The following is a 22,152-nucleotide window of genomic DNA, read 5'->3' on the forward strand; positions in this document are numbered from 1 at the left end:
TTCTGAAAAGAAAATAAATTCAGATCCCCAGTCAGTAAAGGAGGGTGGGACACAGGCTAAGCAGCTAACAAATTTTTCAAAGCAGAATATTTGAAAATGATTTTTCCTCCTCTCAAGTCTAAGGTTCACGGTTCAGTGGTTTTCCTGAAACATGCTATATTCCCACCAATAGCAACACTAAACAGAACAAAAACTAGAAATACATAAAATAAACTAGAACCAGACTTTTTCAAAATCCTAATGCAGAGCCCAGTAGGGAAGGGCAGACAGAATGCAGCTCCAGAAACATCTAGGAATGAGATTGCAGAGTTTACTAAATAAATACTTCCTTTCAGTGACTTAAATCTACTCCGGTCCTTTAGATTTGGCATATTTTGCTGTAGAATATCTCATTGCTTAACAAGTTCATTCCCTGGCCACAACTCTTGCTGTTGTTTCCCAGCAAATCTCTTCCAAAAGATGTGTAATGATCTTTCCAAATAACTACAATAATTATTAATACTAAGAAGACATATTAAAAGTCAGTATGATTTTTCTGTACAGATGCCTGTGATTTTTGGATGTGCAATTGGCTAGAAACAAATAGTCCTTTCTTAACTTTTAAGCACTGCTGTTTCTTGACTGCAGCCACTTTCTTGAGGAGAAATGAGATGAGGGGTCTGTGGTAAACCTTGAAGCAGGAGCTTTTATTTCGAAGTAGAAAAGGAGAAGGAGTTGGTTCATTACTGGTCCAGAGTCTTTGAAAAACACCAGGAAAATGTGTATCTTGTGCAAGAGCTGGGGGGAGGAGTAATCTCTAAATCCACAAGAGACAACCTAGGTAAACAGCTGGTGGAATCAGGAGAATCTGACAAGTGATAATTAAAAAACTGCATATCTAATGGTGTAATTAATATTTTATTTATTCAGTAAAACTAAGCATCACCTACATACCAATCTTTTTCTCACCTTCTGCAAAATATAACAGACAAGTGGACAGGAAGGTAATATATATACTTGTATAATATATTAGGTTCTGTTATTCACACCCTCATGTTTGAGGATTCAAAAGACATTTTAATGCCATTATCTGAGGCAAAATAAAGAAGTTAAAAAAAAAAAAAACAAAAAAACAAAAACCCAAACCCTCAATGATCAATAGTGGGAATTCACACTAAATTCAAAGATAAAGTTATGCAGATTTCCCTCAGGATGCAGAATCATTCACTGCAATGCTAGCAGTAGGACTGGCTCCACTGAGACCTCGTATCTTAACAATATTAATTGCAGCAATACTGCCTCCAGCTTATATATCTACATCGTACCACAGTGCTAGCATTCATAGCCTACATGGGGAGTGGCAAGGAAAAAAAAAAGTAAAAATCAAAGCATCTTTTTAATTCATAAAAGTTACACGGTCTGGTTTTATTTGAAAATAATTAAAAAATAATTTACACAAGTCATTAAAGTTGAATGAACAAATTCAATGATGTTTCATCATAAATTAGGGTTGCAGTGGGTTTGAAAATGAACATCATTCCAGTTCATGCTTAAAATGAAGATGGGTGTCCCAGTGAGGGGATCCCCTAAGCAAATTATGTTCTTTTGTAAGTCAGTGTACTGGCCAAGATATATGGCGTCACTCTAAAGCCCCTTACTGCCTCACCACCATTTTTGTTCGGATCAGTTTGGCTCACACAGTTAAATTACCAACAATTACTCCAACACGCTGCTCTTGGGCAGTGTTTGATGTGTGGTTGTTCGCATCACTTGGGACGTGGGTAATTCGAGGCAAGTGATAATCTTTGTTTATCAGACAGTTCTGTATGTTGCAGGTCAAGACTGAGCGCGTTATCTGCAGCGGTGCTGCGCTGCATATGCTTACTAAGCATCACACACTATCCAGCAATCCATTCCTCAGCTACGCGACTATTAAAAAACTGTTAGGAATGTAAGAGGACAACTTTCAGTGGATCAGTGTGAGAAGTCACAAGCTACTTTCTATCACTTAAAAGTGTGATGTGAGACCTTGGTGAGCTCTACCTCAAACAGCCAAGAGGATTTCCTGGGCAAGGAGGGTTCATCACCTCCAGCCATGGCAGCAATCAGCACCCAAATCTGCATGAGGGCTAGGGGATGGGCATCATCAGGAAGAAAACAGGAACCTTTCTGTACCGCACGGCTCTTCAGGCAGTGCTGCAGGGCAGAATTTTCTCATTGTAAGTCACTCTTCACATATAATGGAGTCACTAAATGCCTTCTTATAATAAAAATTTATGTAAGATGTACTAAAAATAAAAAACGTTCAAATAACAAGCGTTTTTCTAGATGACCACAAATGAAATAGCTGTATTTCTCTAGTCTGAATACTTCTAAATCTAAATAGTCACATGACTCTATTAATTTGTTCTGATGATTTTCACTTACAAAGTCATGGGATCCTCCATATGGAAACAGTTTGCCAAGACTCCTATTACTGTACTACCATTACAAAGATGTGGTATATTAAAATGCTTATACCTACAGCACAATTACTCAATTTTTGTAATTACACCTTTTAAAAAGGATTGTGAATATTTTCCCCAGGAAAAAACAAAACAAGACAGAACAAAACCAGCCCTATACAGTTAGCATTTTCCAATGATACATTCTATTAAACACTAGGACGTTTCTACACACATTTTCAGCACACACGCCGACAATTTGTTAAAAAGATCCCCTTTCAAGCCATTTGTTTAACAGCAGAATATGGCCACTAAAGATCCTACCATTTGTGCATTTCAATTAACTTTGAAAAATGTATTAGGAATAAGCAATTCTAGGAAGTTTAGAGAGGCAAGCGATTTTTCTATTAGCTCTGAAAGAATACTGTTGTCATCTCCATAAGTAAGCATATGTTAAAATAAGGAAAACATTAAATGTCTTTACTGGAGGATCTGCTGGGAGACAGCCATTATGGAAGTGTGCAGACCCTATTCTGCCAAAGACCATCTAAGTCTTCTCTTGAAATGAGTACCCAGTGTGATGACAAGTAACACTGCCTCTACAATTTAATGCCTTGGACCAGAAACTTGGAAAGGTCTGAGAGTAAATATGTGTTTTTATCCTGTGCTATTTTAAAGTTTGTTAAAATCTGAAATGTTTCAACTTTGTGCAATAGAGATAAGCATTCCTCCTTGTAAAAAACACTCAAACCAAACAATCCAAGAACCTTGGCCTGTTACGTGGGAAAGAGGAAAAACAAAATTCCTTTGCAATACTTGGGTGAATCTGAGCTCTAAATTAGTAGAATAAATGAACAGCAGAAGCTTATTGCTCTACATCTATGCTACATATTCAGCACACTACACCACCTTCTTAACTCCCTCTTAGAAACACTGCTATTGATTTTAATACAGCGCACCCCTCCGTCTCTGCTAACAGCTATACAAAGCAGGGAGAACACTACAGACTGCTCCCAGCAACACTGTGCCTCTTGGAGATTTCACTACCAACCAACGGTTCCTCAGCAGCAACAGTGAGACCAATAACTGTTGTTAGCAACCCAGGAGCTGCTCTCTACAAATCTTGGAGCAGCAGTGAAGCCGTGCCTTCCGAGACACTGAGCGGACTCGTTTACATTAGGTTCTCATTTGGGCAGATGGTTTTTCAGCCCTGAAGCTGCACACACACACACACAAGTTGAAATTTTGAACACTGGCTGCATTAACTGACGGTGACAACTCCTTCTAGTATCTACTGCCAACTTGTTTCAGAAAGCATTGCAGCTCTTTGATATTCACTCTTCCCAGTTCAAGCTGTTGGTGCCAAACCTGATTTGCACTCAGTTCATCGACAGCTTTCTTCATTGCTTTGGGTCACAAGCATGATTAATATAGCTTGTAAGCAGGCTGAATGAAAATCATTTATCAGTTGTTCGGGTTTAAATATTCCTGGCCAAAATGCAGGGAAATCTGCACGGCCAAGGAAATGCAGTCGGGATGTGTGGGAGCAGCCTCCCTGCAGAGGTGTGGGCTGCTGCGGGCTGATGGGACGTGACTTGGGCAGGTGAACGGCACAGACACTGGGGTCTGGTAACCACACTAGAGCACACACTGCGACTCCTGAATTTAGGAGTTGTAGAGGGTTCATAAGAAGAGCAATTATGGAAAGCTGCTTAAGGGAGCAGCTTTTGCAAACCCTCCACATACCTGACAATGACATAAACTCAATTATTTAGCACAATCCTAATCTGCCACAATGACACCCAGTGTGTACCAATAGGAAAAGCACAAAGGCAAAAAAAAAAAAATCTTATCTCATGTGTCTCATGGAATTTAATGGCTCCCCAGTATTTTACTTGAAGCAAATTCATTCACATTATATTCACACACATGCACTCCCAAGTTCAGGAACAATTACTGTGCAAGTATTAGATAAATCAATCTGCTTTCTAGCAGTTTTTTGCACACGCTCACAGTAAGACCAGAAATTTTAAATGAATTACCCATTATTTTCTTTCTCTCCCTCTCTTAAATGTCATGAAAGAACTGAGTCCAGATTATACTTAAAATTTAATACATATACAAGCTGAGGAATATGCTTCCCCTCATCATTAGTCTGTCACTGACTTACATGACTACACAGCCTATACAAGAGCAGAAGAGAACAAATGCTTAAAGATCATCTTTCTTTATACAAGACAAGACTTGAATGTCACTGTTACTCTATGCAATGTGGGTTTTTTTAAAATCTTGGAGGGAGAGAACACACATGTTGCAAGGTCTCACAGAACAGGACTGTCTCCTACCATGTAGGATGCCTGGCAGAAAGAGGCCTGGATCATGCCTGGGGCTTCCCACTGATTCTGCAATGCAAACCGTAATACCCTTTTACTGCCCAGGTTACAGAGTTATCCAATCCTTCCCTATCCTTCAGAGGAGGTTAATGAAGACTCATTGTCTGTATTTTTTAGATAGCTACTTGGAAAGTGAGACTGTAGTAGCCAAGGTGTAGCATTATTCACACAACCTACTTTTATCATGCACAGAAAGTTTCCTGGAAATATATTCTAAATCTGATAAGAAAAATCCTCATTAAGAATCATTTGCTTGTTTAATTTTCACTTATTGAGCTTTAATGTACCATAAAAGTAAGTAATAACAACAGTGCCTTAAATAAATATTGCTTGTCTTGTACTCATTAATGTTTTAGAAGAACACAAAACTGCCTCTAGATACAGGAAGCTGCTGGAAAATAAAAACTAACCAATCATATAAACTAAAATGAGAGCTTTAAAGAATTTTTTGTTGAACACGGACTTCAACAAAAATGTATTCTGTTCACTGTACACACGACACCAATGGGAATAAGAGCCAGTTCAAGTTCTAAGTTACCATTACTTGGGTAATAGTTTCAAGCTGCAAGGCACAGCTGTATGGGCCCAGCCAGACAGGCTATCACAGCAATGCTTTGATAGCATGGGGCCCTTAAGTGTCAGGATATAGAAAAGGCAGCAGTTGTTGGCTGTGAAAACAGTCTGATACAAACCAGATGGGGACTTACTTGATGGGCAACACAAAGGAAAACAATTGGCTCATTCAACAAAGTCAGGCCACTGCCCCAGAGAATTAACAGAAGACAATAACAGTCAACCAGAGTTGATGCAAACAAGAAACAGCCATGTGGTTACGGTTTAAGGAATTGTTTCTCCTCAGACTAAACATAAAGTTTTGATTTCTTATTCTTATATTCATTAATTTCAGTCTCGTTTACAAGCCCCCTCTTCCTCCAAAGTCTTCCGTATAATTCATTTACGTAGCACCAGCCTTCACACACCTACTTAAACAGAAAAAAATTATATGACAAAGGCAGCTATATTAATCTAATGTTTCCTGAAGAATGCCAAGACCACAGACAACTTTCTGAACTGTGTCAGAACAACTTTACAGATACACAGCACACAGTGTGTTATTAGACACATTTGCATGCATATGGCAGTATATTTACTGATTCTTTTTGATTTGAAATGCATAAAGCCCAGTAGGTCACATGCTGGGTTACCAGAGTACAGATGTCTTCCAGTTTTGTGAAGAGTTCTTCTGGTTTCTTACTTAATTTTTTTCAGAAGTAAACTTCAGATCAATTATGTTACCACATAACAGTTTTGTTTGTCAGGCTACAGTTAAAAATCTATTAAAATAGCTATTACCATTTTTTTGAAGCAATCAAATATTTAAAAATTGGCTGTTTCAGCCATAACTCAAAAAATCCCCAACCCATTCATTTTTAGAAGCTTGTAGAAGATTATGGTCCAAAATCTTAATTGCTCTTGCTGTTTTATTACAGGAAATATGAAAGTGACATGTGCAAAGGTATTTTGATTACAAATTACTTACAGAGATTGCACAATAAGTCAGACCTCTAAGGGCCTTCTGCAATTTCACTCTCAGACAAAAAACATCTGAACTTTCTTTTCATATGCTTCAAAATATTCCCTCTGGCAGGCTCTGCGCTGCAGTGCTCTACACGAGTGTGAATGGTTGGATGGCACACCCTGAAAGACAGTCACGTACTCAGATACCCAAGCAAGTATGTCTACAAAATGCAGTGACATGCAGATATCCTGGATGAAATCACATCATGCTGGAACCCGTCAGCACACCACCACAGCAAGCCCTGAGCTTCACCACCTCTGGAGATTGCTTGATGGCTAGTTCACAGATTTCCGAGCTAGAGGTGTTGCATGATGTAAACATCTCCTAAACACATCACTCGGACCTACCATGGGTACACGTGAAGTCTACTCTTCTTTATAAGTGCTTCACTTTCCATGCATGCTTGCAAAAAGCAGCTGGGTTAAAGAACTGAATGTATGGTTCTCATTTAACAGCCCACACTGGACAGACAGAGCAAGGGAGTTCGTCCTTAAAGAGAGTAAAAAAACCCTACTGAATTAATGAAGTATAGAGTCAGGCCCTAATTGCCATCTTAAGTGGTTCTAGCTTCTAGTTGCTGTGGTTCTCAAGCCTGCGAGCATGGTTTTCGTCAAAAAAAGACTAACACACAACCTTGGCTGCATTCAAAACAACTGCCACGTACTGCAGGTAAAAAAGTAAGGTTTTACTGCAGTTTCCTGCTATAAGCACAGAGCCCATGCTCCAACAGAGCCGTTGTGTGCTGTGCTGTGCTCTGTCTGAGCTAAAACATCTCTCCAGCAGAATCATGAGGCTTATTTCCAAAAGCACAGCCAAATTCTTGAAACCTCCGATGAAGGCGTGGGTTGCCACATTGTAGCAGAGAAGATTTTGCCTGCAGTGCTGCTATTATTTATTTTTCACATCATATGTATCGAGGTCAGAACATGTTTTTCACATACAGCTGAAACTTTGTCTTGAGTCTCTTCATTAGGCCACTTCTAGAAGATTATGAATCTCAGGAACAGATCAGCCTTTATCAAGCCTTAACCTCAGAGACGCTGGCTGTCGTAGCCTTGCATTTAAAAGCAGATGAGAGAGGAGCAAAAACCTCTTTAAATCCCAGGTCTGCCTGTACAGGCAAACTCCAATCGCTCTTGTAAAATGGTTTTGGACATCATTCGTCAGAGAACGCCTCCACAAAGGACAGCATGTAAAAGCCAGCTGGAGCAGGGGGAGGCACGACTGCCTGGCCTCCCTTAAAGTGAGGACTCCACCAGGAAGCTGCTCCCCCCCTTCTTTTCTCTCTCTCTTTTTTTTTTTTTAATCAGGAAGGAAGCTTCATCTTCAGAAACAAGCATTCCCCATGTAATCTCCCTGCTTGCCTGTCTCTAGGAGCGGGTCCAATTACTGAAATAAGCTACATGCACTTTTAAGAAGTTAATCGTGTATTTACACTGTAACTCAAACTAGTAAATATTTCCCATTTATAATTTAGATTTACATAACAGGGCACAATGGCAGCTGTTAAGTAAATAAAACAATTTTCCCAAGATCTGTAATTATGGTTTTAGGATTATAAAAACAAACTAAAAAAAACCCAGAAATTAAGCAACTGCCAGCAAATTCTATGCTTTTTACTTCTACTGAAGATACAATGGCCTGACAAGGACAGAAACTGCAGCTGTTATACTGTCTTTAAACAAACATAGCTCTGACCAAGTCTTGCAATATGTACAGTGCATAAAACAAGGCCACTATATTGCAACCCTGAGACTATTACTTTACTTAACAACCTGAGTTAGGACAGAGGTCTGCAGGTCAACCCATATTAAGTCCAACCTGCTCTGACTGCGTAGTTTTGAGCTAAAACATAAATGTAATTCTACCAGACCCAGAAAACACGAGATACACATTTTCATTGCTTGCGTATGGTTGATGATTTATTATTTTGTATTAAAACTACATGCCTATCTGACATTAAAAAAGAAAGAGTTAATGAAAATCAAAGTTGTGCCATACACAAACAGTTACTTCCCTGCGGCCAAAGCATTGGGAGAAAAATGCATTTTACAGAATTGCTACATATTTTGTGTCACGCTTACCAACTTCCACTCAGGTTGTTTAGAACTGTGCTTAAAAACAGTTCTTCCTTCTTTAAAAGCAACACATAAGTTTTAGATTAGAGAAGAGTGACAACACAGATACAAAGGTTCTAAACCTAAATTAAGTTTTTCAAGGTGTAGGTTTTTTTTTCCTTGAATGACAGTATTCACGATAAAAATCAGAACACAGTAGTCCAAGACAAAATTTAACCCATCTCTATAATTCACTACTGTTCCTTGCAAATGCAGTCGCCAAAAGCACATTTGCAACTGGTATTTCAGAGATGAGGCTTTGTTGTATTTTACTTTAAAAATTTGTTTCGTGGAAGATGAAAAGTGCTTTAACCAAGTTCTACATTTGCACATGTTATTCAACGCTATTACAAAATGCAGTCCCATATGCAGTCTCAGCAGTGAGCAACAAGTCAGGCATGACAACTTTAATCTTCGCTCACCAGTCCTTACCCTATTTTAAAAAAAGAAAGCTACTTCGGCAGACTGCATTTCTCAAAGTCAGGATGCTATCAAAGAGTAGCATTACCGTTCTTTATATAGTATTCTTCATTTGGAAGACATCCTAGATAACATTTACTCCATGCTGTTCCCTTATTTGAAAGGTTCCTGAGCTCCTAGTCTTAAGAAATTAATCATATGAGTACGTGAAACATATATTTATATTTAATTATAGGCAGTCTTTGTATCACTGTATTGAAAAGGTGGTGCTGGAAAAACCTGGCCTCTCTTCAGTGCATGAAGTAGAAGGTCTGTTTAGTCCTAAAGTATCTAGAAAAATAAGCAAATAAAGTACCTAGTAATGACACTGTTCATGAGTGTGAAAACTGCCTGTAAATCAAGCCCCTTCACAATATAATAAGCAGTAAAATTAAAAAAAAATAACATTACAATTTGACTGTGGACACCAATCATCTAAACAGCCATCTCTATTGGCCAGTTAGATTTTATTAATAACTTTACAGCTATGCCTCGCCTCTGCTAGCAGTGCAAAAATTTACAAAGCATAAAAAAGAAAAAATGTAATGGCTGAGAAAGACATCTTTTGTAAATCCCCCATCTCCTTTATAAAAGAGGTTTGGGGGCAGACAGTCTGAATCTGTGGGTTATTCATCACTCACACTAAGCTACCTCCACTTGGCATATACACTCTCCTCCTAGCAATTTCTCTTCTACCCAGCCACTCCCCATACAAACAGCTGGCTCCTTCCAGTTTTTATGTAGTGTTTTAAAAAGCTGAATCAAGAGCTCTTTAAGAACAGGTAAAGCTGAAGGGACTCCAGCTGCCTCTGTCCAAGGATCACCAAAACTAACACAGCAGGGAAAGCAGAAGCTGTTCCTTCTGTTGCATTGCTCTCAGACATGCACAAGCCACTGAATTATAAAGGGTAACATCTGCCTTCCCTGCCAACCAGAAAAATAAAACAAATTTGGCACATACTGAAGACAGAAAGCCTACATATCTCCTACCACAGTGCTATATATATTTCTCCAAGTTGAAATATGTGTTTGTAATACTCCTTGTCTTCACCTGTTACCATGCAGTATCCATGCAATGTGTTGCCAGCACCCGAAGGCATCAAGACTTCCCGGTCTGATACTGATGCCTTTTATAAAAAAGAGGCCTATTTAAATGACTGTTAATCCAAGTAAAGATGGTCGTCCTAAAAGATCCTGTAGTGCATCTGGCAACTGAACTAAGGCAGAGTCAGCAACTGGTCTACCTGAGATGGCTGGAATGGTTCCTGACTCCAGCTTAGCGGGCATTGATGTACCAGGCTGAAAACGATAGTGACTATGGGGAAATACATCTTGTTCAGGAAACTGTCTTTGCAGGCTGTAATCTCTGGCAGAGGCTGTAGCATACTGCTGGAGGTAGTAACTCCAACCAAATGCTCTGCTGAATAAGAAAACAACAATGCTATTTATTACAAAACATCTTCTTATAGTGATATACTGAGACACATTGTTTGGAACAACTAGGAATCTCAATTGAAATTCATTTGCCATCACTGCTAGCAAATAGGCATCTGAATTAAAGTAGTACAAAACCATAAAAATCAAATGCCTCTTTATAACATTATGACAGAGATGATGTGTAAAGGGACTTCAGACACAATTATATGTATGTAAATGAGTAGCAGGTTCAGAGGAGACTATTCTGATCATTTTCTATGACCTACCACAACAACAGGCCACGGAACAGCTAAGCATGCTTACTTTCTAGACGCACATCAGTCCTTTCTTATTAAACCATGGGCTCAGAGCCGTGGAACCACTAATTTGTGAGAAACTTCTCCCTCCAGAGAAGAGCTAACTGGAAACAGCCCTGGGGCTGATGTAAGCATTAAGTACATGGGGAGTCTCTGTCCTTAGGTGGCTTACCCAAGCCCATTAATTTTTTGTGTGTGTCCCCCATTTATATAAGCAATGTTTGCATGAAAGGGGAAAGCAGGTCAGCCTAGTCAGCCTGCTACCATCTGCTTTTATTCAGAGTTACTCAAGATCAGTGCCAGTGGGATCAGTGCCCATTAAGGGGGTTTATTGTGTGTGTTTATTTTTTGCTCTTTACAATGAAGGCAACAGCAATTACTGTAAGTTTGTAAAAGTGCATACAAATCATAATACACAATACAAAGCTGTTTCAGTCAGATCCTGGCGTGTTTACGAATCCTACACAGGCTGTGAGAAAGACTGCTTTGGCACAACAATTTGGATGGACTGGTGAGGAGTGTGTTAGTGTCCAGGAGATCTGAAACCGTGTTTAATACTTGCTATCAAGACCATACCCTGCTTGCAATGCACAGCGACTCCAGCTGATTCACCACCCCTTGAAAATCTCACATAAAAGAAAAAGCATCACATTCTAGCTTGGCCCCCAGAAGGGCTGACAATAGGTGGATTTATACAACTGGAAATGGGAACTGGTGAAAGATCAAAGGTAGACTGGTAAAGTGGAAATAGCAATTTAGGGCTCTCAGCTAGTACATTACAACTCCTAAGAGTGGATATGCAGCAGCAAGAGGTACTCTCCTCTTAATGAGAATTCTGCCTAGAGTATGCTTGGCCACTAGAGACACAAGCTACCAAAAAACCCCAAACCAAACCAAAAAAACCCCAAACCAATCAACAATCAAAAAACCTCCCCAAACTAGCAAAAAGGGAAAAAAAGGGAAAATACAGAGAAATCCACATTGCAGGGATGAGGCAGTGGTGCTGCATGCAGCTTAGCAGAACTGCTGGCAGTCTGGACTGCTCTGGTTCCAGCAGGTAGTTGCAAGTGTTTGAAAAGCAAATGCAATTATGAATCAAATATTTTTTTTTTTAAGAGATTATAATAAGTTGGGAAGTAAAATCCTTTACATTATTAAGATATGATGATCAGAGGGCTGGAGCACCTCCCTTATGAGGACAGGCTGAATGTTGGGGTTGTTCAGCCTGTCAGGGAGACCTTATAGCAGCCTTCCAGTACTTAAAGGGGGCTACAGGAAAGGTGGGGAGGGACTCTTTTATCAGGGGTGTTGGGATAGGACAAGGGGTAACGGTTTTAAACTGACAGAGGGTAGATTTAGATTAGATGTAAGGAAGAAATTCTTTACTGTGAGGGTGGTGAAGCACTGGGGCAGGTTGCCCAGAGAGGTTGTGGCTGCCCCCTCCGTGGCAGTGTTCAAGGCCAGGTTGGACAGGGCTTTCAGCAACCTGGACTAGCAGAAGGTGTCCCTGCTCGTGGCAGGGGGTTGGACTAGATGATCTTTAAGGTCCCTTCCAACCCAAACCATTCTATGATACTATATATTTAAGAACAGAAGATCCTCAGAACCCTCTGGTGTCTGTGTGATGTGATACAGACAGCTGATGCTCAGCAGGCACCCGCACTGACTACCACATGATATTTTGATGCAAAAAGGACATACAAACTCCAGAATGTACACTGGATGCTTTATGCAGCAGTACCACAGGTTTGCAGCTTACCAGTATGAAAAAGGGAGTGGTCCCCTCATTATTTGCACATTACAACCCTCATGTATGAGTGAAATACCAGGCTTAATTTTGTCATTGCCCTGAACTTTAGTTTATGATACATAAAATGCACTTTGAGGGATGCCACAGGTCACCGGATTAGATCACCTACAATCCTTTAAAATCTAGGTTTGAAGAGGGAATCAGATGAGATTTCTGGATATTTACCTTGAGCCCCAGTAAATCTCAAAAAAGACAAGTAAAAAATCCATGTATTTGACAGTCTCTGTAGGAAGTAATCCTTTAAGTAGTGATCATGTCAGTTTGAGTAAGTTCTTCTTTCCCTTTCTGCAGAAAAAAAAACAACTGGTGCTGGAATTTCAGTGAAAATCCCTGCTGCTGCGTACAGACCAGAGGAGGGACTTGGTATAGGAATACACCCTGAACCTCAGCAAAGTAAGTGGACTTTAAAAACAAGTTATCTGATCAAAAGAGAGAAAGAAGCAACTGTGAACTGCTTTCACCTGCTCAAGCAATGGGGCTATACATGCCAGCCTCACCTCCCAAACTTACAAATTCTGCCCAGGAACATTAAGCCCACACTGAACTATTTCTTGCTTTATTCTTTTTACTGTATGAAAAGTGCAAAATACATTCCTTCCAAAGATTAACCATACATACCATCCATCAGAGTGCAGAAGTTGATTCTCATGTGGAATGTACAAGGGAAGCTTGAACATATACAAAGCTGTAGAGATTTCATGATGGGTGTAAAGCATCATCTGTATGGGCACCAAGGGAAGACTAAAAGGGGAATTTTTCTGCTGTTGTACATACCTCCCACAGCAAAAGCCTCAGCACAAGGTCAGAGAAATGTCTTGACAGTACTGCAGCAGTGAGAGAGCACTATATCCCTCGGTGCCATTTAAGGAGGTATGCAGTAAGAGGAGAACTAACTCTCAACCTCTTACAAGAAAATTGCCAAGTAAACAAAAACCTAATGCATGTAGATCCGTAAGAAAAGGGCCAGGTGATATGTGGTGTGGAACTGGACTCCAGGAGAATGACTTCTACCCGAGCATGCCAGTCAGTAGGAAATCCTCAGACTGCAAGGCAATAGGAGCCTGCTTGGTACAGTTTTCTTTAGATATAAACTGGGGTTTTTTATTGGGTTTCATTTCTCCATCTGATTACTGGATTTCAATTTATTTAGATGCCTCAAAAAATCGAATTATATTCTAGGAATCTAAAATACATACCAGGGAAATTTGTGCTAGTAGTTCCTGTTGTTCATGCCTTTGGCACAAGTAAGTGAGGGGAAGAAATGACAGGTCTAGGAGACCAGAGGATCATTTCCCAGAAAGAGATCTTTAGTGAATGGCTGCAAGAACGTGCACAGTCCCATGAAACCCACAGCAGTTCCTGGTTTCCCAAGACCCTAACTTGAAGCAGCAGCACACACCCACAGCAGAAGGACATCATTGTCTACAGTAACAATTCTACACAAGACTTTGCCTTAAGCTATGAAAAATCAAACTTCTGTTTTAATATTTTGTCTGAAAAATAACTGAAGTAACTCAGTGGGAGAAGAAGCAACCATAGATGTAAATGACACTTCTTAACAGATAAATAATATTTACAAAAGCCAAGAAATTGAAAACTCCTCTGCCAAATGTACTATAACACAGCTAAATATAGACTTACAGTAATTCAAACTAGAAACTTTCAAGTGTGTCTATGGAGGATTTTATGTGGGGATATTATGCAAAATGCATACTTACTGCTCAGATGCATATTTTCTAATGCATGGGCTCTCATGTAACTGCTGTGGATGCATGCAGAAGCAGCAAACAAAAACTCTTTGAGAACTGGTGTTCTAACACACTTGGAGCACCTAAAAGCTAATGATTACTTATAGAAAAGACAGAGTTTCTGTGGGAAACGCAGCTTTGCATTTTCTGACTTGCCCAAATGTAAAATATATTAACTGAATTATGTCAATGAGCCATCTGATAGCACGGGGAGGTAACTGTAGACCAGAAATAAGAGTTCTAAAGAAGCACTGAAAAACTTACATAAACGTCTGACAGGACATACGCTTGAAAAATGCCATAATTATAGCTCAGAAATTGAAGTAATGAAATCACTAAGATCTTCTCTCAGAAATTAGTCAAATTCAAGGAGCAATGCAGGCTACACAAATTATTTCTACCTCTCAGGTTGTGGTGGTGCTCTCTACAGTGTGAAAGAATAGCTCTGTTTTGCTTCACTAGCTGCTATTTTCAGGGTGGTATGGACAGTCTTTAGCAAAAGCCTTTAGTGAAATTCAGGCCAAAATAAGAAACAGCAGGATATTAAGGAGAAAGTAAACTTCCAGTAGAATAGTTGTTAAGAGTTTGACCAAAACAGTTCCAGTTCCAAGAAAAAAAATAAAGACCTTTAGCCTTATCCTAATCTTCTTCCTTCCTTGAAGCATCTGTTAGAGATTTGCCTCAGGCCACAACAGTTTTAAGAAAAAATAACCCCAAACCTAACTCAGACCAATTTTTGGCTGAAGAAGAGAGGCAAAGAAGTATTTAGCTATAGCCATATTTTCAGTATTACAGTTTTCAATATAGCGTAATGTCAACGTTAACACAGAAGTGGCCCATTTTCAATACCAAACAGGGACTCTGGAAGCTTTAATTTTTATACAGATTGTTTTAAGGGCTTCTTGATCTCTTATTCATTTATTGCACAGATCATCTCCTCCCACAAGCAATTGTGCAATCTCTCTGTGGCAACAAAGCCAATTGCTTAGTGTTCCAATATTACTTTCCCATGTAGTTATGGCTGTCTGAATATAATTCACTAGCTGGAGATAAAAAGGAATTACTATCATGAAGTTGTGCTCTCTAGGTCACATTTTGAGAGTCTGCGCTGTAGAAAAATAATTAAATGAAGATACATCTACCTCTTGGTTCTGACCTGCTCATATTAAAATTTAAAAATGCTCTGCAGTCAAGCATTGCCACCTGTTCTTTCATTTTAATTTAAAAATTCTGAATCATGTTAATGTAAGCCTGAAAACGCTTGTATTCTGGAAATATGTGCATTCACCAACCACAACAATTATTATCATATTAAATTTATGAAGATAGATGAAAAAATGGTACAAAGATTAAAGGGTATTATAAAGCCAAAAATATATATGCATGTATATTATATAGTACAAATATATGTTTTCAAACCACTGTCTCCACTATGTCTAGAGAAGGCACACATTTCAATTAATAATACGTTCAGGCTTTATTTTCAGTTGTAACTTTCAGGAGACATTACCCTTTCAGGCATGATATTGTAACAGTCCTACTGAACTTCAACTTTCATTAGAAGACATCAATCAACTTTCTTTCAGTAAAAACACATGTTCACTGTAGACCACAAACATTTTTTAAACAACAAAAGAAAGCTCTGTCTTATGTATATTTATGACCATAGACAAGATGAATCAAATCTTGTCATGTATTTATCAATTAAATAAAAAAGGCTTTTTTTACATCCAGCTCTAAGTCCAAAACAATTTCCCGTTTCTCCCAACACCATGAATTCACACTTCATTTCCTTTAAACTCTGAAAAAATACCTAAATGGTCCTGCCTCTGAAACGCTTCTCCATTTTCAGGCAAGTACTCATTGTCCTTTGCTATCTCAGTAAAGGCAACTGTTTGACATGAAGTTTTTGTAAACAGGGTGCTTTGAACTTAAAATAACAGATGTGCTTAATTTTAAAACGTTGTATTTACTTAAACCCACACATACTTATCATGTTGCAAGTTTTCATTTTTCTTTCAAATGACTCTTATTATTTTTTTACCCTCAACTTTTTGCCTGATTAAGTTCGCTGTGATGAAGCTTATAGAGACAAGACCTTCTGGTTAAAACTGACAGACAGTTGTTTCCATTTCCAAATCCTCTAGATTTTTATTGGCTCATTAAATATGTATACTTTGAATAAGATTTAAATTATCCTGGTATATAAATCATCTATTTTTTTGTTCCTCTCACAGAAAATTGACTACTGCCATCTCGTGGTCAAACATTTTCATCTGCCACCCAGCCATAGTTGGACTGTGCCCAAATACCTTGTATTACAGTATAGATAATTTTTTTTTTTTAAAGATAAATATTCCAGATAACAACAGATTCGATAAAAAAATATTTTACTCAGTTTCCATCCCTCACTAGCACCCTACTCAATGGTACAGGCTGGATGTGCTGTCTTGTTAACACTTTGAGACAAAGCTGAGGTGTAAAAGCATGAAGTACAGTATTAGGAAGACTTTGCCTCCCCTTTCCTCCTTCTCTCTGATGCTTAACAGCAAGTGTTGGGAAAAAGAAGAAAAGGAAGATTCCTATAACCACTATTAAGGGAAACTGCTTTTAAAGTTGGGAACAGGTCGATCACATAAAGCAGACCTACCACATAATTTCCTTTTTGGAGATTTAGAAGTCATACTCAACTTACTGGAAATTCACTTTCCTTAGGCAATTTGGATTTTCTGAACACCAGAGGAAAAACACAGTTCTTCCTATGAGAAAAACTCATTGCAATATTTTCTACCAATACTAAATTTTCCACTAATATTAAACTTTTTAAATTTTCCACTAATACTAAAGAGTTAACCCCCGTTTTTTAAATAAATTAAGTCCTTATTTACATGCTTTAAAAACACATGTTGATAAATGTCCCTACAACAAAACACACACATGCACTAAGGTGTGCCACTGCAGTTCTGTAAGCTTTTCCACTAATTGCCCACAAAAGTTAAGTTTTACATTATTCGTAACTTTCTTCATACGTAAACCGTGGCTTTGAAATTAGGCTCCAAGTCCCACGACCAATAACATTGGCCTAGGGCTTTTCTTACCACTTATAAATATTTGAAGCAAAATAATTCCATCAGAATTATAATTTGATTAGATGTTTTAAAAAAATTAAATGGAAGAGGTTCAAAGAATTATTTTAAAAGGGCTTAAAGAAAGAATTTGTCTATACTAGGGTGGAGCAATTATAATTGCATATATTGTAGACATGCAGGTTTTTAGAGTCCTGTTCTTAGCACATAAAATTAAAACTGCTACATCTCTCACTCTTACCATCCACAAACTTATTATCTGCTAAACCAATTAATTATGGCAGTAATATGCACAGTTTATGTTATTCCAACACTGACCTGAACTACAATAAACAAAAAATATTCTCTCATGCAACATCCTTAACACTTTTAACAAACACTGTTAAGTTTTCTCCAAAAATAACATGGTTATGCATAGATAATACATAGCGTGCTTTACAAAAAAAATCACTGATACACACTAGCTTGAAGCCCATCTCAAACCAGGCCATTTTAACGTTGAAAATCTTTTTTTTTTCCACATTTGCATGATCTTAACTCTGCATTATCTTTCAGTTCTCCTCTAGTAACCCTGCATTTTCTCACGCGTATGAACCAGTGCCATCTATCACAACATTATGAATATTTTGTTCGCTGAACAGCATTCTATAAAGCAATTAAGATTCAGCTGACTACATAATATGGTCATTGTAATGCTCTAGGCAAATAAAAACTTAAATAAATACTTAATTGTAAGGATTCTGATGACTTACATACAGATACATTTCCAATCCTTTCAGTGCATCCCAAGAACATCATAATTATGTACACAGATTTATACACATTATATAAACATTGGAAAATTGGGGAATTTGGTAGCAATGAAAACCAAATTAAAAAAAATCAGAACTTTATTATACACCAGTATACAACATTTAAAAGTGATGTGCTTAACTGAAAGAACTATGTTTGCTTATTTACGTTGATTTACCTTCTTGTTGCACCTCTTCGGACTTCCTTCTCACATGAATAACTCGGGGTCTCACAGTCTCAACCTGTGCAGCTCCTTGGCTTTCCTCCTATATATCATACATTAAAATCATATTACAAATCTGACTTTTGATGTAAAAGCACAGTAAAATTATGTGGAGCTTCAAGAAATACCCAAAGAGGTTTTTAAAGATTCATTAAAGGCTATGCACTTGTTCTTCTTCCTTTTGACTTCAAAAGAATTCAGATCTGAATTAGCCTATCGCAATGCTATTTCCTCTCGATGAACATCCTGGGAGCAGTAGCTATGGCAAAGTGCCATTTAGACTCTAAGACACAGGAGACCCTCAATTTCTACTCAAAGTATGTGGTGAAAAGAACGTACAATTTCTCTGGCTTTCTTCAACACCCAGGATTTCTCCCTAGGTATTATACTCCTGAGTAAAAAGAGAAAGTCGAAAGGGAAAAGAATAAAAATTTCAGCACACAGGTTGGAAAACGCATGCCAAGTATAAAATTCATTTCCTTGACCATGTTTTTAAAACCATTTTCCGCTCTTCCTGAAATGCTCTTCAGGACCTAGGTCTGCAACAATGCCTACAGGAAAACAGTTTCTTAGAAGGAACACACACTCTGCATGTTAAAAAGGGAGACATCATATTTGTCATCTTATGAGTTAATTGGAACAGTAATTATGGCCCAAGGACATTCCACTACATGTAGACAGGAAACATGAGAAGTGCAAAACAGAGTCATGGAGTCCTAGAAGACTTAAGCACTCTCTAAGACAGACAAATTTGATTTCATCAGCTATTCTGTTGATTCCACAGATGAATATAAGTTTTTTAATGAAGATTCTTAAAGAAGGCGGAACACGAGAAAGATCATAAATGTTTGCATATCACACAGCATTTGGAGCCTATGGACAGGATTGCTGTATGACTTCTGGGAAAATTATATGCCCTGAGAAGCAATGGCACCATTATTCTCTTGAACACCTGATGACAAAGTATCAGTGGCATTTTGCTCCCCAAAAGTTAAAAAGGAAGTAAAGTATGCTTCAGTTCTGTAAGAGAAACTCTCGACTATTGTGGAGGCCACAAGTGAAACAAACAGCCAAAAACATAGATGAAAGGAAGAAAATTTTTATGTCTGGCAAACAATAAGCATGGTCCCAACTACATAACCAGAGCTTCTGATTTCTTTCAGCTAACAACTGTCTCCTGCAATAATAGGAGTCTTAACAGTAATGATATTGCTTCTCATGTACTTAACAATCATTTAAACCAGTGTCACAAGAATCAGGAGGCAAAAATAGCTAAACTATTCAGTCACTGTCTTTTCCTCAGTGGCTGCATGGATTTGTTTACACTCCCCAGTAAACAAAGCATAGAGAGGGCTACACTGGTAGATAGCAGGTTATCTCTAACAAGCACCAACACAACCTCACCAGCACACTGACGAGTGTAAGTTGACAAAAGCAAATACACACACATCTGAGATCAAGCTGGCATCTCCACAAGGCACTATGTGCATGGACAGACCAGTTAGGATTGGCACTAACTTGGGCACCTCTACACAACACAGTGTTGACCAACTCTGTTCATCATTTAAAGTTGACAAGATAATAAAGAGTTGAGGTGATTTTCTGAAAGCAGGAAGGTCTCATATGGAAATGTGATCGAGGGCCACCACTGTTACAGAACATTAAATGTAAGCAGCATAACAGTAAACTCATGAGTCCATTTGAAGTATTTTTTTGTTTTGTTTTGGATTTTTAATATGACAAACCAAAAACCAGTTTAAACTGAACTGAGGTGGAAACAGAAGTTGAGAGATAACACAGATTCATAACCTACAATTATGCATTCCTGAAGATTAAAAAACCATGTCTTTTGAAATACTAAAAATGAAAGCTAATGAGAATACCAAAGTGACAATCCCACTTAAAAAATGTTGATTGTATAAAAACATTCATAAGAACATTATGAAAATATTTTGCAACTAACTGATTTTCTAAGATTTTAACAATGCATTTGGGACTTCAAATGATTTAGATTTACCATCTTTGAAATGTTTAGCTACACAAATATGACTTCAATGTTCATGTCCCTCCCGTGATCAAAATGATTTATCTAGAATAGGAAGTGCCCAGCTTCCTCCTAGTCATTCTCTTGGTTCTTAGACCACAAATAACAGTCAATTCCTGTATTGTTGCACAAGAATGAACAGAAGGGGTCAAACCGAAGATGCATGTAGTCTGGCATTCTGTCTAACAGTGGCTAAAAGCATATATAACTCTCAAAAAACCCCAATGCCAGAAATGGAGGAGCAGCCAAGGAATTTGGGTAGATAAGGAAATTCCTGTATGACTTAAGCCATTTGTTTTGGAGTGAGTGACCACACAGACTTCACTCTTCATGACTAAAAGGCATTTGCTCCTGCCTTACATGAGAAGACAATGCTCTTTCTGTTGGTCAAAATCTGATCTACACAGCGGTGCCAGGGAGCAAACAAGTGGTATGTATATGGCACCTCCACATCACTGCCCACAACCTCCCTGAAACGAGGATCCTGTTCAGACAGGTTAAAAAAAAAAAAAAAAAAAAAAAATCACTCAAGCTTTGCCATAACAAACCCTAATGTCCAGGAGGATTGTTCCCAGTTAAATCAGAACCAAAGCTCTACCAACCCCAAGGTCCAGCTGGACACCATCTGAAATACACTGTATTTTCTCAGGTCTCTCAGCAAACACCACGAAAAGCCTAGCTTTGCCCCTAAACAGATTCGTCTTCTTGCTCGGTAGGTAACTGATAGTCGTTTCATTTCATTTCAATGAAGGCAAACACTGCCTAGAGATGAAAAACAAGATGTGAAACAACTGATGTGAGAGTCAGTGACTAACTTGGGAGGAAATCTTTTCAGAACTTTAAAGTTCTTAAAATCACCTTAAATGTTGTATAGAATAAATCATTCTGGAAGCTTGAGTATCTCTTGCTTTCTTAGCTGATATTATGGTACCAGAAGATCTGTTTCCTACAGGCAGGTGACAAAGCAGATCCAGATGTAGATCTGAACACAGATGCCATCCCTAATTGAAACTAGGGGAAAGGTTCATCATTGTTATATGGCAGACAGATGCCGTCAAAACAAGCTTTCAAATCATCTGGCAAAGGGATTCCCCCCCCCCAACAAAGAGGATGTACAGATCTAGTAGAGGATCTTTTGGAGCATGGCTTTGCCCCATCCATGATAGACGTTTATGGTAGTTATCACTTACAGGATGGTCATGTCATAGAAAAGCTGAAAAGCTAGCCTGTGAGAAACAGTGATTTAGAGTCTTATATCAGGAACACCCAAATACAGGAAGAGATTATTTTATTTTGGGGAAAAAAACAAAACAAACAAAACCATACAAACAAAGTTTCAGGGTTTGGTTGGTTGGTTTGGAGGGAGGGTGAGTTTTACATGCCAGCAGGCAAAAAAAACCACGTTAAGGATTCAGATGCAAGAAGAAGTTTCTAAAGATAAGATAATATATAACTATCTGTGTATTAAAGATACAATAATATATAACTATCTGTATATTGTCTATGAAAGACATTATGTATGATCACCTTACATTTCTTGCATAGGTAAGACTATGTACATGGCTGATCTTACTCATGGTACATTTACCCTTTGCCTGTACCCAGGCAAAAAAAAAAAATCAGTCCTAACCCCATCAGCTAATTCTCCAGAGCATGAGATGCAGGTATCACTGTGTTCTTTACCACAGTTAACAGTGCTAAATGATGGAAACATGTTTTACCCTCTCTGTCCCTTTTACTTTTGG

General features: G+C 38.3%; 1 protein-coding gene across 7 annotated transcripts in view; it reads right to left on the reverse strand.

Moving 5' to 3' along the window:
- Nucleotides 1-22,152, reverse strand: part of KIAA0586 (KIAA0586 ortholog) — a 74,120-nt gene that overhangs the window by 6,405 nt on the left and 45,563 nt on the right. For 5 of the 7 annotated variants that reach the window (XM_074821013.1, XM_074821011.1, XM_074821010.1 and 2 more), the window contains one exon: nucleotides 18,319-18,406. In XM_074821013.1, the coding sequence (XP_074677114.1) occupies nucleotides 18,319-18,406 (88 nt within the window). Of the gene's footprint in view, nucleotides 1-2,095; nucleotides 2,176-14,232; nucleotides 14,277-18,318; nucleotides 18,407-22,152 lie in introns of those variants that run through there. The other 2 variants (XR_012622868.1, XM_074821012.1) reach the window with 2 other exon arrangements.

This window comes from Strix aluco, chromosome 4 (assembly GCF_031877795.1).
Source record: "Strix aluco isolate bStrAlu1 chromosome 4, bStrAlu1.hap1, whole genome shotgun sequence".
Lineage (NCBI taxonomy): Eukaryota > Metazoa > Chordata > Aves > Strigiformes > Strigidae > Strix > Strix aluco.